Below are 17,747 nucleotides of genomic sequence, written 5' to 3'. Positions count from 1 at the left end.
AAGAAAAAAACAAGCAAGGCAAACCAGGTCAGTCATGTTATTTAAGTAAAAGTTTCTTCAAGTTAGTAATTTCATTTTCAAAACTGAAACAGAACATAGTGGTTGTACAGATGCATATCAGGTTATATGGCTATGCCTCATTTTAAAAAATTTAAGGCAAAAGTTTAAGGCCTTTGAAATGCAGAAAGCCAAGCTGCAATGACTTTTTCAGTAGACAAACAGGAAGATGCAGTTCCCCTCCTGTTACCTCAACCTCAGCTTTATCTTTTAGTTAATACTTGTAAGCTACAAACAAAACTAGGGGTTAAGTATAAATAGATGCATCTACAGTTACTTATGTCTCCAGAGAGAGGGAGAGGAATATTTAAAACAAATATTATTTCAAAAAGCTACTACTTCAGTAAGACAGATATGGTAAACTGGTATTATCTAAGAGAAAGTTTCAAAAGAAAAATGTCTGATAAAATAAGAATATACACCAAAGCCATTTTCCTGACACTCAAAAGCTAGACCTTTTTCCCCTATTGCCACAACACTACACAGTTGACACAACTGTCTTACTCAAAATCACAAGTCCTCTGTTACAGAAGTTTTAAGGTAACTGCATTACTGGTAAAATTCTCAAAGAAAATATTTGGTTTGAGTATACTAATGCTTGGAATCATTCAAGATTAAAGATGAATCTGTACACTTCATTCCCATTTTTTTGAACCTTTAGGTTAGTTGTTGGGTTATAATTAACATAAACATTTTAGTAAATTTACACTAGAACTGGTTGGGGGCGGGGAACATAATGAAGTTACAAAAACAAACGTTGTACCAGCAATTATCCCACCTCATAACGTAAATGTCTATGTCAACTAATTGTGGTCAACAATAGCTTGCATTATTGCAAGAACATACGATACAGTGGTATAGGTTTCTTCCTTGTAGTCAGCGTTGATTTATTGCTTCCATTTGCTTTAGATGACTCTTGCCTTGCTGGCAGTGATATACTTAGAGATTAAAAACAGTCCTCATTTGTTATTACAAGCTCTATCAGACACATGCACAACCAATTATGCTATCAAGACAAGTTTGAAAAATTGACAAAGTTGTAGTTTAATAGAGAACTTGTTCTGAAATGTTGTTCTGAACAGTATTTTACGTTTTTAAGCCATTAAAATACTCACTAAGATTAGAACACATATGCCCCAGACTGTCTCAGTAAGGTATGCATATGACTGAAGTGTTATTACCTTGTGTGTCTGGTAAATGATGATTGCATTATCAGCTAAATTTTCCACAACATGGAAATTTTCAATTGTTGCTAAAAGAGGAGGAAGAAAAAAAAAATCCATCAGTAAACAAGCACAGATATTAGGCCAATGTTATAAACAATCGGCTTGCTAATAAACATGCAAAGCTTAAGAACCCATTCCTTACTTTCCCAGTCATTACGAACATCAACATTCCAGAAGTAGTGGCAAACTTCATGCCCTGTTACCCCTTTAACAGCATGGGTTGCTTTCAAAGGATCTAAAACTATGCCATTCTCTTCCACCTCTCTTCTGTATACCTACAGCCAAACACAAAGAAATGTAGAACAGAAATTGTCAAAACTATTCATGTTTTAATTGTTTAAAATTTCATCAGTTTTTTAAAAAAACACTTACCCAGAAGACTAACACATGAATATTTCCATGTCAGTGTTCTCTGGTAACTACCAATGCAGACATTATTACATGACAATTCACATTAAAATACCAATATTTGAAGAATCTCTACTCCAAAAATAATTAACCTACCTTATTTATCACTACACATAAGGATTCACACGAGCACAGTAGAGCAGTCAACACAGTAACTTGCCACTGTATAACATTTTTGTACATCGAATTTACACATTATTTTCATACCAAGTTTTAAGTAGGAGAGAATGAGAAAGGAATTTGCAAAGACAAAGCTATTGCAATGAGTTATAGGGGTTTTTGTATGAATAAACATATTAGAAGCCACAGCAGCATAACTTGCTGAGTCATAGTATTCCCAGAGAATCATAGAATCATTTAAGTTGGAAAAGACCCTTAAGATTGAGTCCAACCATAAACCTAACACTGCCAAGTCCACCAGACTGAAATTATCTCTCCTCACAGCATATCATCTGGTATCAATCAAACAAAACCCCAAACATTTACCTTCATTTCTCCTTCTTCTACCACTAGCTGCCAATTGGCATCTCCTCCCACATCTTGCAAGGAATATGTCATGTGGTTTTGTACCATCTCTTCCACCTTGAAAGGAAAAAAAAAACCAAACCCACATTAACTCCTTCCTTCCTTCTTCTTGGGCAGAAACTGTGCAGTATTGGAAGTCACAAGTCAATACTTCAAATCCTGTGCAGGGGCTGACTTTGGACAACAGAGCTTTCTATTACAGACTAAGAACAAGCAGATACTTCTGGCTTTCAGAAACAAAAGCCAAAATCTTGATTCAACTTCCAACTTCATTCTTTATGAGTACTTCCTATCCTTTCTTTGCACCTCTGAATGGTCAAAGCTCACTGTTTCTACTCAAGACAGTTTTATTTCAGCATATAGGAACTTACTTCAGGTATCGCTAAACAGAATTACAATGCACTGTAAGATATTCACTGAAGAGCATCTAAAAGCTGAACAAAGGTGGGGATGTGAGGGAGTAAGACAGACAAGCTCTAAAAAGGTGAGTGCATATCAAAAATCATATTGGAAGAGTAGTGAAGGAAACAATCATGAGCAAAGCATGCCTATTCTGCTTCACTGGCATCTTTGCACAGCTAGAAAAAGAACAGAAATGTTTACATTCAAAAAAAGCCATGATAATACAGAGACTCTATTATTACAAAATATTAATTTAAAAATTATTTAGCTAGAAACTTGTGTGCTTTTCTTAAAGGCCAAATATTTGATACTTTTTTATCAAGGTATGGGAATACCTCATTTTTTAATTCCATATAAAGTGCAAGAAAATGGGTACTGGGACAGAAAATGGATTTTTTAAAAATCTACAACTTTATTCTGTTCCTTTGGTTCCCCACCCCTTTCCAAATCCCACTCTCCCCCAAATAAAAACAGAAGCAAAAATATAAGGTCTCCATTGCTGCATAATGTTTAAAAGTACTGGAAACACTTCAATAACTTTTTTCCACCCAAAAGGTAGGTGACTACTAAACTTGTCACAGCAAGTCCACATGATTGACACTGTTTTCCTGACTTACTAGAAATACCTTTTTTCTTCCAAAAGGAAAAGCACAAGCAAAGGTTAGTTAATTGACCAACACAAAGATTAGTCTATAAAGCGCACAATCACAAGATTATTAGCCTGAACCCATAAGTGGTTTTGCACAACTTACAAAATATGAAGCCTAGTGTGCATATAAAATAAGATATAAAATATATTTGAGCAAGTAGTACAATAAGTAGGAAGCAAAATTAAAGGATACTCAATGATCTCTTTCTGATACAGAATTGAAAGATGTTATTTACTTTTAATTTAAAGCAGTAATTCTGTTTGTACTATGTTCTCCATAGGCAATACACTTAAGACCAGGAAGAAAAAATGTAATTGAATAAAGTAAAAATCCTTAAAGTACAACATCAAAATAAAATCCATCGGATAGAAATTCTAGTTATTTTAACTGTAGACTTCTCTACAGAAGGAAAAGTTATCAGTCCAGTTTGGGGGATTTTCTTTGAGTTTTATTTTTGAGTTATAATGAACTAAAAACACCCACAGGATTTGTGTTTCTGCTTTTACACAGGCCATCCTTTCCTGCCAGTTACTAGCAGGTTCCCTACAAAGATTCTTCTATTTATTTTTTTTTTTTCCCCAGTGAAACAATGACAGTACAATCCAAACCAGTTAAGAATGCTTAGTTTACTAGTTCTAGGTCACACTTCTTTCAGAAAGGAATCCTCACCATGCTCCCAACATTTACCTGCAACACCTTCAGGTCCCTATGTCTACTCTCCCCTAGTTCCTAATCTATTAAGGAGAAAGCTAGCTTTTATATGCTTGTTTTGTCTTTTGCTGCTTTTTGCTTTATGCTAAATGAAGAGGGATGAGGGGAATAGCAAGGAAAGAAGAGAAAGAGGCAACCTAACAGTTACTTTCTTCTGCTTCACCAAGGAATTGCAGTACTGACCACCGCCTCGTGCATACTACCTGTAGAAACTGTATGTAATCCACACACTGGTTGCGGTCTGTTAACCTGCACCTATTTCAGAGGCACAGAATCAAGATTCACAGCTTCTTTCCCACTAGAGACACCATGCTATTACCTCTGAGTTCCTGGCAGGCTACAGGAATGGTCTGCAAAAATGCTTGTAACCTGAATGTCATGCAGCCTTGGCCTGAACATTAAGTGGGAAATTCTTCACTTTAAAGGCCCTGAGAACATCTCAATCTATTTTAAAATCTGATAGTCCTTTAAAAGAAGGTGGTCTGCAAAACATTTACAGCGTTTTACGCCCACAACCTCCCACTCAACTGGCAGAGACAAATCAATGCCTTTCTAGAGGCACACTGAAGAACCAGCTCCCATCAGAACACAGGTTTATACTTCTCAATCTTAAAAACAAGGCTGCAAGCTTCTACTTGACCTTTTACTGATACCAAAATTCCCTTCATCTGAATGAAGTCTGGAAACAAGTCACATTTATTCAGAATCAAGGTATTAGCTTGCCTTTCCAAAAGCCAAATCCTCAGCCTGGGGATGGAAGCCAATTTCATATTAATAAGGTCCAGAACAGGTTGCTACCAAAAGAGGGTGTGCTGCTTTTCTCTTCATGGTCTCAGTTGTCTTTCACCTGCTTGTTCAGTAGTGATGAAACCCCAGAGCAGGTGGACTGACTTGTTGATCTGGCAAAAATCTGTTCTAGGGAAAATATTTGGTGGGTGTGTGGGAAGAGTAGTCTCCCATAACTTAAGAAGATCATCCTTCCTGCAGTGAGTCCATTAACTTGAAACTGTATTTGAAGGCACTCAGTAGTAACTTGTACATAGTATAATCCATGCAGCAGCTAAAAAGAGTGACAGCTTGACTCCAGTCCATTTGCTCCTGATCCTTAACCTCAATTTGCATTATTGTGATAAAGACCTGGTTCACCTCAGATTTGTTTTTAAATGGTTCCTTTTTCAGCCACACTAGTGCTCTGATACTCAGGTTTATCATATGAAGGTACAAATATTATCACAGGCATAAAAGAGGTGAAAACAAGGAGGCCTGCATATTTTAGCAACTATGAGTTTCCCTTACATTGAACTGCCCACGTACCCATAGCCTGACAGACAACAAATTCCTATCTTTGGAACCAAATTTGCTTTCTGTTACTTGATTTCCCCCCTCCTCCCAAACAAAAACAAGCTCGAAAAACAACTTGACTACTGGAGTACCAGTAGATAAGCTTATTGGTGTTGTGCAATGACCTGCATACTTTCTCCCTTGCGGTAAGTTCAAGTTTCAGAAATTAACTGCCTGCAAAAGGTCAAGCCAAGTGTTGGGATTTCAGTCCAATAAGAAAGATCTGAAGTGTTATGGTCCTACTCATAAAGCTAGTAGTAAGGTCTCCAGGTAGTACGATTCCAGGCTCTGTTAATCAAAAGAAAATCCATTCCTTCATTTGAAAAAGCAGGTTGTTTGCAGCATTAGTTAGTAATTTAAAAAAACCTCCAGAATAACAGAACCCAGAAGGAAGCTCCATATTCACAATCACACATGGACCACAGCAGAAGGAACTAATGGCATGAATGCCATGTCTGAACAACTTTTTTTGAAACTAAAGAGCAAACACATGAACCCACCTTCTAATTCTACTCTGAACTATGATCTTCAGAGCAAGCACCTAAAGTAATTTTGTACACTACTGGAAGAGGTCACTATGACTACATTGACATATTCAGGATGTCAGACTTTTTCTGAACAATAAGTGAATACATTGAAACTCTTCAGTAAAAATTCACATACCCACAATCTTGTTTGTCAACATACTTTATAACTGTTCAGCAATAAAACTAGTTGTAGAGGTAAAAAATGGTACTAGTGAAACTTAACATTTAGCATCTTAATGTCATTACAAAGACAAAAATCAAACCTTTTATTTAAAAGCAAGAAAAACTATTCAATTTGAAGCAAAGACCATCTCCACCCACACAAAACAGGTGTTATTCTACTTTTATTATAATCAGAAGTGCAAAATTTTCAAATTGTAAGCATTTTTATTAAAGCTATTTAATTAAGTCCAACAGTTTCACAAGATTTGGGCCTCTGCACAAGTGATATGCATGCAAGCTGGATGTAAAAAGACAACCATTTAGTACAGGAATAGAGAACTCCTTTGTTTGTCTCAATGTACTAGTTTAAAGCAAGCAGTGATTTATGTAACAGAAAACCCAGGTTCTAGAGAAGAGGATGAAATACAGCAGAGATATGCAACCCCCACTCTACACATTAATACAGTACCTGGGCGCTGAATCTGTGAACATCATCAGAGGCACTGACTAGATCAATGGAAGACATGGAGGAAGAGCGACTATAGGGCTACCAGAGACAGACAAAGAAAAAACCAAGTAATCAGAACAAAGGCACAAAAGAGCATTCATTACCAACTTGCAAGCACAAGATAATGAAGAAAAGGAAAACAAAAGCACCATAAGCAGCAAGCACAGCAGCGAATGCACCTATTATGTATTATGCTCCCAGTGTAGCCCTGAGAGGAGCATAGTGTTTCCAGTAACACTAAAAAAAAGTCAACTGATACTGAAACAAGTGACTAGATTTAAAAATTTTTTTTATAAAATCAATTAACTTAATTTTGGTGAAGGTATCTTAAAAACACACTGAGGTTAGCAAGTTGGGATTTTTCCTTTACTACCTAACTGACAAGCTTGAGACAGGTCAAGGGTATTCTAAATAGATACTCAAATCAGTATTTTTTGAGCCAAGAAGGAAATAGTCCTTCTCCAATTCTGGCTACTTCATTTGAAAATGAGTAAACCATTGAAAGTTACTAGAAACACCTAAAAAAAAAATCTCACCTATCCATACAAAATATTATATAGGAATATCATAGGTCAGCCTATTACTCAGAGGAGATGATGAGAAATATCTTACCTTTTGGACAAACCGATGAGTCCCCACAGCAGAGTATGCATCTCCAGAAGGTACAGAAGTTGGCCAGTGTAATCTAACCTTTTCACTTTGGGACTGCAACAAAATATGTTTAATAATTAGTAGTCAGCAGCTACTGGGTGGAATAGAGTGAGTCATCCTCAATCTACATAGTGGTGACAACAACTAACACTGTCCATGACAGGCAGGAAGCTGTCATCCTCCTGGAACGCTCAGTAAGCAAAGACTGAATTTGTCCATACTTCAATATGTATTTCAGAGTTAAGGAAAAGAGATCGGCAGCATTAAGGATTGTCCTGGTTTTGGCTAGGATAGAGTTAATTTTCTTCTTAGCAGCTGGTACAGTGTGTTTTGGATTTAGTGTGAGAATTACGCTGACAACAGAGTGATGTTTTAGTTGTTGATAAGTAGCACTTATCGTAAGTTAAGGATTTTTCAGTTTTCCATGCTCTGCCAACAAGCAGGTGTACAAGAAGCTTGGAGGCTGCATGGCCAGGACAGCTGACTCAAACTAGCCAAAGGGATATTCCATACCATGTGACATCATGCTCAATATATGATCTGGGGGAAGTTGGCCAGGAGGGGGAGATCGCTGCTTGGGCATCAGTCAAGCGGGTGGTGAGCAACTGAATTGTGCATCACTTGTCTTTTCTTGGGTTTTATTTATATTTTTGTCTTGTAATAACAACAACAACAATAATTTATTGTTAGTATTTTAGTTATTTTATTTTATTTAGTTATTTAGTATTTTAGTTTAGTTTAGTTATTAAACTGTTTTTATCTCAACCCACATGTTTGGGAGGGGGGAGGAGCAAGCAAGCAGCTGTGTGGTGCTTAGTTGCTGGCTGAGGTTAAACCATGACAAGGATCCATGTAGTAGTACAACAGTCACTCAGAACTTTTACTCTCCACTAAGAGACCCCAACATAGGTAAACTCTGTTGGGTACTATATGTCCACTAGAAAGTCTTCTAATTCTTAACGTAATCATTGTATTCACTATATTCATAAGCCTAAACACTTAAGACAAAGGATGCACCACTTTGTTATTCCCTCTTATTTTATACACTGCTATACGTTCTCATATTCTATAAATTTCCTCTCACTCATCTTGTCCCTTTTTGATCCTTGTCACTGAAGTGTATTCAAGAAATGAGTTAGAGAAATAGCCAGAGGCTACAGAAATTTTAAATAAAAACAAACACCAACAGAACTACATCTTTCCTATTTCACATACTGGTAGAGTCAAAAGAAAATTCAGAGCAATAATTAGGTTTTGAGAAATAGCTGCAGTGTTTGATATTCCTATTTGCACAGGACATCACCTATAATACAAAGGTAAGTTTTATACAGGACACTTATTTAGGAATTAGAAACTGAAGACATTCAATCAGTTTAACACTTATACTATCCTCTTCTGTATAAGCTGTGAAGTCAGTTTCTCAAATTTAGCGTTAAGCACCCAACATTTAACTTTAAAAATATTACGTGAATTCCTCTCAGTGTCAGAATAAAATATCTAGAGCTTCAGGAGATGCCCCCCAGGACTGAGTTTAAGTCACAGAAGTCTCCCATGAAGTGCCCATCATTAAGACATTTTTCAAGTATCAATACCTGTTCTTCCATTTTATCCTGTCTATCAAGAGCAGCTTCAACAGCATCAAAGAATTCTTCTTCATTAATCAGACTATTGGGACCTTCCTAGAGCATAAGAAACAAAACTAGTTCAAAATTTTGGAGACATGAGAGTTCCACTTCAGTTTAATATTAGAAATATGTATTTATATGTTATGCATATAACTGATGGAAGCAAATGTCTTCTATAGAACTCAAATTTTTTCACCAATATTCTTAGATTACAATTCCTCTGAAAACCCTACCTGTTAAAGGAAATCACTCCCTCTACTACAATTTAGGGATATTTGTATAAAGAAAAAAACCAGGAAACTGAGTAACAGTGTCAATACACTGACATCAGATGTAGGTTTTAATTAACATACACCTTAAAAGTGTTTACAGTGTGTCAGTAAAGCACACTGACATAATTGTGTAGTTAGACTCCTTCCAAGTATTCCAGTGCCTTAGGGCAGATTTCAGATATGTGCTCAAAACTTAACAAGAGAAGACAAAATTATGGGAATCTCTACTGAAAATTCTTGGAAAGAACAGTTTAACACTGTTATAACAGCAGGTAGAGTTGAGTCAACTATTAAAACTTGAGTCTAAGTAAAATGGTAATTTCAGAAATTAGATTTACTGTTTTTACTGTATTGTAAAACAAGCTGGTGCAGCCAATTTCAAAAAACTACAACAGGGATAGCTGGGAGAAGCAGCTGGGTTTATAACCAGGTAGACAAAGTCCAACTTCCTATCCATCTTTTTATTTTGCAGTGTATACCTCAGTCACAATGAAGAACCTAAGCTCAAGTATCTTTTTAATATTTCAACGTATTAGTACTGTTTCTCAGACTATGACTTGTAAGTAGGAATATGTTTGTTTAATGTACATGAAAGGGTCAAGTTCTTTAAAAATTATGCAAACTGCATTATAGGCGCATTAGCTTACATTATTCTTCACAAGGTGGTTTAAGCATCTTAGACCTTGACTAAATACCTCACTGAGAAGGAAGCTGCTGAAATATGCAACTTAACAGATGAAAGGAACCTAAAATCACTGTATTTGTCAACATGAAATTTCAAGTGGCAGTGACAAGTTAAAAATCAATTCAAGTTAAATTTCAGATTCTAGGACTGCCTCTGCAGTGAGGGTTTTCATATTTGCTTTACATATCTACACAGCTAAACCATTAGAACAGGAAAGTAGAAAACCATTGCATAAAAGCAATTTCAAATGTGCAAGAAAAATAATCAAAAACCAGCAGAAATATCTGTAAGCAAAATGCTTTAGACAAAAGCAGAACATGGAAGCCTGAGGTGAAGACAGACTTCCATTCTCAAAACATTAAGGACTGACATTCTTCATACAGTTTCATTTTCCAAGGTAGAATAAAAGGAGCATGACCACACTTGCAGAAGCCAAAGACCTTGATTTACACACACCCCTTTCCCCATTTTGAGGAACAAACTAATCTTTTAAGGTCATAGCATTTTTAAAAATTTCAGAAGCAGAATTTGTACCTCATAGTCCGGCCCTCCAAAGTGGGACTTTTTCTTCAGTTCTGTCACAGCATTTTTGTATGCTTCTTCAATTCTTCTCCTTTTCTCTATCTCCTGTAAAATTACATGATCATTTGATGCAGTAAGAATGAATTGATATAACAGTCAACATGCCAATAAATGGAATGACCAGTGTAGCTTTTTCCAAGTAACAACTGCAAAGCTGCTGATTTTCTGAATTTATTTGCATGTATGCACTATATGTGACGATATACATGCATGTATAATACAAAGCTTGGGGAGCTAGCTACCTTGAGGATACCTTCTTTCAGTCATGTGGAAGAAGGTAGATCAGCGAGCAAAAACTGTTATCTAGTTTAAGCATAGCTACTCATGGTTCACTGAGGGTCAGACTTTGTATCTGACTGACAGCTTATATAAACCTCCGTGACACAGATGCTTGGGCAGTGATAACAAAGGGTGAAAAGTAAGGTTGGTAAAAAGCTAACTTGTTGAATGTGGTGAGATACTAATGAGTCACAGCATGTAAGTTTGTAACTATAATTAGCTGGCATAGGATCATCATGACTCATTGTAAACTCCATGCAGAGACTAACAACTCAACATCGTTCTCCCATAATAAGGTGTGTGACTGTACTAGAGCCACTGATGTCTGTATCATTGTATTTTGACTAGAAGAGTAGTAATGCCAGAATCAGATTAAGTCTAATACTTCCTCTGCAAATTCTATGTACTGCCAGGTATTCCCAGTGAAAAAGCTACAAATACTTCTAAAATTCTTGCAGAATTCAGCTTTAATACACAAGATGTTTCTCTGTCCCCTTTCAGAATCACTTCAGGTGGAAGAAAGTCTTACAGGTGACAACAGGACACCATACACTACTTCTTGCAGATATGAGTACAATTATTCAGCGACCCACTTTGAACTTTACAGATTCAGTGGAAAATCCTTAAGCAATACTGAAAGGCTGAGTTTATCAACGGGGAATTTGGTGGTAACATTCAGTCTGGAACACATTTTCCAGTTTCTAAAGAAAAGTTTGAAAAGTAAAGCAACAGTTTTGATGTAAAACAAAGTAGTACAGTTTTCCACAGGAAAATTCTTCGGAAAAAAAGCAGCACTTAAATGAAGAGACTATTGTCTTCATCTGTGAACACAGGCTTTTCCCTCCTGAAACAATCGCAAAGAGGCAATAGCTGCTAACACTTTTGTTTCACAAAATTTTGCAAGTTTATCTTTTTTGAAAGTAATCGGAGAGTCCTGAAGATGCATAAAGCATGACTTGAGTATAAGTCATTGAGAGAAAAAACAGAAGTTTTACCAGAACACTTGGAATGAAAACAAAACAAAACCGCAAAACAACTCCTCCCACTCGCCCCAAATCACCACACTTTCTGTACTTCAATCTGCAAATTAGTGGTAATTCACATGTGTCAAAAGACAGCTCTCCAAATCTGCCAGCTTCTCTTGGCAACAACATTAAATAAGGCAGAAATTGGGAAACTGTTTGACGGCACAGCAGAAAAATTACTGGTGTATTAAAACTCTGTAAAATTCAATGAGACATTTAAGTTACAATTGTCAAAGGTGAGCAAAATAAGCTACCTAAACATGTTAATCCTAAGGTAAATTTTAATGTTCAGAAGATAAGTTTGCTCATTAACAACAATTAGTAAGACCAAAGGAAACAAGAAGAGAAAAATGTTGCTGTAGTCAAGACAACATAAAAAGCATCATCACAAGGATTTTGTTGCAAATAAAACAATGGACCAAATACTAGAGATTAAAACCTTTCCTTGTTTATCCATTTTAAGAAAAGTCTATTTTAAAATACATTCAAGAGGCTCATACTGAAAAATATACTCCACTGGAAAAATAAAAAGTCAAGCTCAAGATCTTAACAGCTAAGGAGAAAAGGTTGAAAGCAAAGCTGTAACTACAATTACCTTTAGATAATACATGTTTTTGTATCAATTTTATTCTGGCCATCTGCCTGTTTTGGTAGCAGAAAGAAAACTAAATATAGAATTCTAAAATTACAATCATTAAGTGCATTATATCAGTCTCCTTAAAAATTAAAACATGTTTTTATAATAATTTCTTGTTTTCAAAGGTTTAGAAATTGTTTCCAACCTTCAGAATGTTAACTTAAGCCCCTTTATTTTATTAAAAAAGGGGGGATTATAAAGATACTCACTATATAACACCGTACTCATCTCTAGTCAAACTGTAGTTACCTCCAGATTCAAACTCTACTGAAATTGAGCTTTTTTAATACGAGAAATTTTTTAGGACAGCTATAATTTTGAAACATATTTGCTTCAAGTTCAGCAGACAAATCTATCCTGCATCTTTAGGTTAAGCTAGCCCTCTACAAGATCAAGGTTGTATAATTTTGTGAGGTAGAGGGACTTTTACTAATCACCTTTGTGTGTTGCTGTTAAGTTAAAGTAGTTCTGAAGCTAGTGGAGTGAGGAGGCTGGATAGGAAAGGAGCATGAGCTGTATTACAGTGGTACTTATGCTACTTGTAAAACACTCATTGATTTTAGCTACTGACAGAGATCTTATTCTTCCTGTGACAAACCTGCAACAATACAGAGCCAGCGGCATAAATCTGCTGACACACAAAGGACAAACTTGATGCTGCCCCTTTCAACTCTGCTAGATGGTTTTTTACAGGCACTGGATAGACTTAAAAAAGCTCTAAACCCCTCCCAGCTAGAACACAAAGAGCTGCCCAATTTCATGTAATTTTCCCCTCCAATCTCTCTTAGAGAAGGTATTCTGAACTTTATCATCTCACAGTATTTACTTCCTTTTCAGAGCAGTTGACACATCTAAGAAAGCCAAAAGTACAAAGATCAACACCATTCTCCTCCCACATATATTTATCAGATGACAGAGCAATGTTTTTTTCTCAGGCCCATAGTTATATAGAAGATACTCTTAATAAAGCCATGTTTAACCACTAAAACAAGATAAAAGAAAAACAAAAGCTCAAAAAACTACAGCTGAAGTGGAGTAGTGTTAGCAGAGGTCTGAACACAGTCAACTGCTGTCTTTAAGGGTGTAGGTGTCAGGGTGTTGGTCATGGAGGACTGACTGCAGGGGTAGCCTTTGTGGGAGGAGGCCAGGGGCTGCCCCATGTTAAACACAGGTGGCTCTAGCCAGCTCCAAAACAGACCCCACTGCAGGACAGAGCTGAGCCCATCCACCATGTGTGTGGCACTTCTCTGAGAATGTATTTAAGAGCAAAAAACATCCCAGGGAAAGAGGAAAGGGAAATAAGAAGTGAGAAACAACAGTGGAGATGCCAAAGCCAGAAGAGGAGGAGCAGCAGCTCCAGGGCAGAGAACAAATCCACACTGCAACCCATGGAGGACCACATGCCAGAGCAGAGGACCATTTCCTGAAGGAACTGTGTCCCCTGGAGGACCCACACTGGAGCAGATTTTTCCCAGAGGACTGCCACCCATGGAGAAGACCTGTGCTGGAACAGGGAAAAAGTGTGAGGAGGAAGGAGTGGTAGAGATTGAGTGTTTTGGACTCACTGCAACCCCCCCATTCCTCACCCCACACTGCTTGGGCCTCGCAAGCAGTGGGTAGAGGGGCCTACAGTGAGGGAGTGAAGTTGAGCTTGGGCTATGGGGAGGAAAGCTGTTTTAGTGTTTGGGTTTTTGTTTCCCATTAACTTGGTCTATTTTAGATCAGCAACAAATTGATTTTCCCCAAGTCAAGAACATTCTGCCATGACAAGAACCCATAAGCAATCTCCCTGTCTCTTGACCCATGAGCTTTCTCATCCTATTTTTTCCCCTAATCCTGCTGGATGGGTGGTTAGCAGCTGGGTGGGCATTTGGCTATTAGCCAAGGCTAGTCCACCACAATTCTGCATTACTTAATTCAATGAAAATATCCTCTTCCAAAAGGCTAGGAGTTAGAGGAATACATATAAAAAGTAATTATTTTATATTAAAATTAAAGTGTTTTGTGTATTAGAATTAAAGTACATTGAGCGTGCTGTAAACCCCAGAAAATTTCATTGACAAATGTGACTTTAACAAAGTTGCAAGTCTACCAAAGCAGAGAAACTTAAAACCTCCAAAGTTTTAGAAGCTTTTGCTATTTTAATTTCTGGAAAAACAAGTCCAAATAAGCTTGTGACCTTCCTTTAAAATGCATTTACTCATGCTGTATGAGGTATCAGTCACATGAGACCCGAAGTGAAATTTAGGTTTGAACTTGTTAACCACTTGCAGCTGAAAACAAGTGCTTTAAAAATAGTCCAAAGAAGAAGAGAAGAATGACAAATAACTAATCTAAATGAATTGACATTCTGTATTAACATATTGTTCTGTAGTAACATATACTAACCTAGGGACAAGAAAAATTCACTTTGTCCATGCTCTAAGCCAAGTCTGATCAACAAGAGTGAACTGTGTTTGCTCAGCCTGGAGAAGAGAAGGCTTTTCTGGGGGGACCTCGTAGTAGCCTTCCAATACCTCCAAGAAAGTAATAAAGAAACTGATACAGACTCTTCAGAGCAGTCTACAGTTGAAGCATGAAAAATAATAGGCAGATACTAGAATAAGAGTTACTCCAACTGGATATAAGGAAAAACTTTTCCACTATAGCAACAGTTGCACAGCACAACAGGCTGCCCAGAAAAGATGTGCAGTCTCTGGCCTTGGAGGCCTGAAACCAGACTTGATAAAGTCCTGAGCAATCTTGTCTGATCTCAAACTGTCCTTCCTTTAAGCAGAAGGTTTGAAAGAGAGAGACCTCTTGAGGTCTCTAGTCCAACCTGAATTACCTTATGATCCTATGAACAAGCTTCAAATCTTGGATCTACAGTAAGTCCTTTAACTACTTTGATGAAGCAGTAACAAATTAAATGTTGACAGAAGTCGCAATACAGTTAGACAGGGCCAGGCCTTTGACATATGGACAAAAATGACCAGGAGACAGGGGCAAGGATTCAAACACAGATGTATTTTGTCTGAATGCATTCATTCTTTGAATCGTACTCCATATGTTTTAGTGGTATAAGTTTTGATGTGTGATATGCACCACAGGGAAACACATTAAATGAAAAACAAGAGACGACAGCTAAATGACTGCACAGGACACCAGTCAGTGATGGCAGGATTCTAGAAATCAAAGCCTGAAGTACAACCTAGCCATGCCTCCACCACATCTCATGAGAAAAGACACTGCTCCTTTCAAGTTGCTATAGTGGTTGAGTAGGCTTAGCATGAACTATCACTGCCATTAGAATAACAGATATTCTAATACCACATGCCTAAAAAATTTAACCGATTACTATAAAATATGATTTAATCTCTTCAATCTCCTAAAGGAAAGTGAAATAATGGTATCTTAAAGAGACATTTGAAGTTAGAACTGGTTGTTCTCCTCAGTATTGTCACCATCTCTTTACCACAATTAAAACATTTCAGAGATTTGCACATCATTTTGCAAGCATGGATAATTAGGTCTCTTTCAGAAGGCTGCAAGCAATATACTTGCTGCTCTGGAATACTATCAGGTTCTCTATAAATATAAAAAATATAGGACTACTATCTGAACAAGGGCTGGGAAGAGAAAGACTGATGAATAATGTTACTGTATCACCAATCAGGATGAGGCTTTAATGTTTTATAGGAGTAATACTGAAAGAATCTAAAATTAATAAATGCTGTACATAAAAATAAAAGCAATTCCTGGAATAAAAAAAGTTAACAGCTCATTTGAAATTTCAATTTCATGCTAAAGAAACTTTTTTTTCCCCAAAAGTAAAGGAAAATGATCTTACCTTATCTAGCCTTTTTTGCCAGCTTTCTTCACGTTTTACCATGAGTTCAATACAATGAGAGAGTGTAGCAAGGATTCCAGCAGTGGTTGCCTTGAAAGTTATAGCTTCTCCTTTAAAGTCTATGCCATTAATTCCTTTGGGTGTCACATGAGGAAACACTAAAAACAAACATGAATCATTCACTGATAGCTGCCTTTCACTCAAACAAGCATTTTACATGTATGCTTTATATTACAACTGTTTGAAGAAAACAGACAGGCTAGAAACTTAATTTAAAAATAAAAATCAAAAGTGCTAATAATTTTCAGCTATCCACAGGATAAGGAAAGAGATTCAAAAGGAGGAACACATCCCTTCAGCTTCATCTTGCTATACTGCATTTCAAGTCTGCTTGTAATGGTGTATTACCCTGCAAATCATGTGGGTGGAGGGAGTGGTAATACTTTGTAACAATAGCAGTTTGACAGCTTGAAGTGTGGCCTAATTAACACAGAGCAACCTTAAAACATATCTGATACAGCATTAAGAAAGGAACAATTTCAAAACGCAATCAAACCCAAAATGTAACATTCAAGGTTACTTTAGGCAGGTAATTATAGATTTAAAAACCTCAAAGTAAGAAGGTATGATATAAGATAAAAGTATCACATGTGTTGAATTATCAAGAACTGTGGGTTTTGCAGTTCCAACAACTACTTCATGCTGTCAACCAAGCCATCTGTTGCTAAGGCTATTTAAACAAGTCATTTAAAATGTGTGACAAAAAAAGTACCTATTATATGTGAAACTCGTATGTAGGTTGACATAATAACAAATCAAACACTACACATTAATGTCAGAAAATATTAGAAAGCAGAAGTAACACTCATGTTGAAGCTGACAGAGCCCATCAAGTTAAAGTAACTCCTGCTATGCCATGGGGCAAGCTAATGACTTATCACCTAGCTGGATATCGCTTCTTCCCCCCAATCTGTCAGTTTGTCAACATGCCACTGTTATGGTTTAAAAAGTACAAATAAATATTTGTGTAAGTTTAACCAGTATCTGTCTGCCAGGGCAAAGCAGAGCTTTCAAGCAGTTCAGTTCTTGTAGGGAAGAGAAATGCAGTTGCTGTTCTCTAATGGTAGAGCACAGTATCTACACTTCTGGAACAGAAAGCAGTCATCACATGATCTCAAGCAATGGATTAAGTCTCTAGAGTTTTTATACACCCTCCTCTCAGAAGGAATCAAACTATTTTTCAAAGAGATGATCACAGGCTACACACTAATTCAAATATCCCAATAAGCATACATACTACGGTAGAATACAGCTTATTTTTTGTTTCATGTTAATCAAGAATACTCCCTAAAAGGTAAAGATGATGGGGGCTGGACAAAAAGAAAAGAGAAAGAAAAATCTGTTTCAGAAACAATAATGAGCATAGCAACTCTCCCTCCTCCTAACAGCTGCAGAGGGAACACGGAGGAGGCTGAGACTGAAAGTGGTATAAGCTGGCAAGGAGGCGATGCAGTGGATTCACTGAGAATAATGAAAATTACACAAGAGCTTCACCCATACTACTTCATAACTGAAAAACACAGTTTATACTAATAATCTGTGTTCATGTGCAGGTTTACCAGCACAGCTATTACACATACAGATG

The 17,747-nt window shown here is 36.9% G+C and overlaps 1 protein-coding gene across 2 annotated transcripts in view; it reads right to left on the bottom strand.

Annotated features, from left to right (window-relative positions):
* CERT1 (ceramide transporter 1) overlaps positions 1-17,747 on the bottom strand; it is a 75,268-nt gene that overhangs the window by 6,643 nt on the left and 50,878 nt on the right. The window contains exons 7-14 of one of the 2 annotated variants that reach the window (XM_069776218.1): positions 16,103-16,260; positions 10,285-10,377; positions 8,761-8,847; positions 7,130-7,222; positions 6,479-6,556; positions 2,178-2,273; positions 1,426-1,558; positions 1,239-1,309 (exon numbers count right to left, since the gene is read on the bottom strand). In XM_069776218.1, the coding sequence (XP_069632319.1) occupies positions 1,239-1,309; positions 1,426-1,558; positions 2,178-2,273; positions 6,479-6,556; positions 7,130-7,222; positions 8,761-8,847; positions 10,285-10,377; positions 16,103-16,260 (809 nt within the window). The remainder of the gene's footprint in view (positions 1-1,238; positions 1,310-1,425; positions 1,559-2,177; positions 2,274-6,478; positions 6,557-7,129; positions 7,223-8,760; positions 8,848-10,284; positions 10,378-16,102; positions 16,261-17,747) is intronic. The other variant, XM_069776219.1, reaches the window with a different exon arrangement.

Source organism: Haliaeetus albicilla, chromosome Z, assembly GCF_947461875.1.
Source record: "Haliaeetus albicilla chromosome Z, bHalAlb1.1, whole genome shotgun sequence".
In the NCBI taxonomy this organism is placed as follows: Eukaryota; Metazoa; Chordata; class Aves; order Accipitriformes; family Accipitridae; genus Haliaeetus; species Haliaeetus albicilla.
The sequence above is the reverse complement of the archived record's forward strand: the minus strand, read 5'-3'. Positions and strand labels throughout refer to the sequence as shown.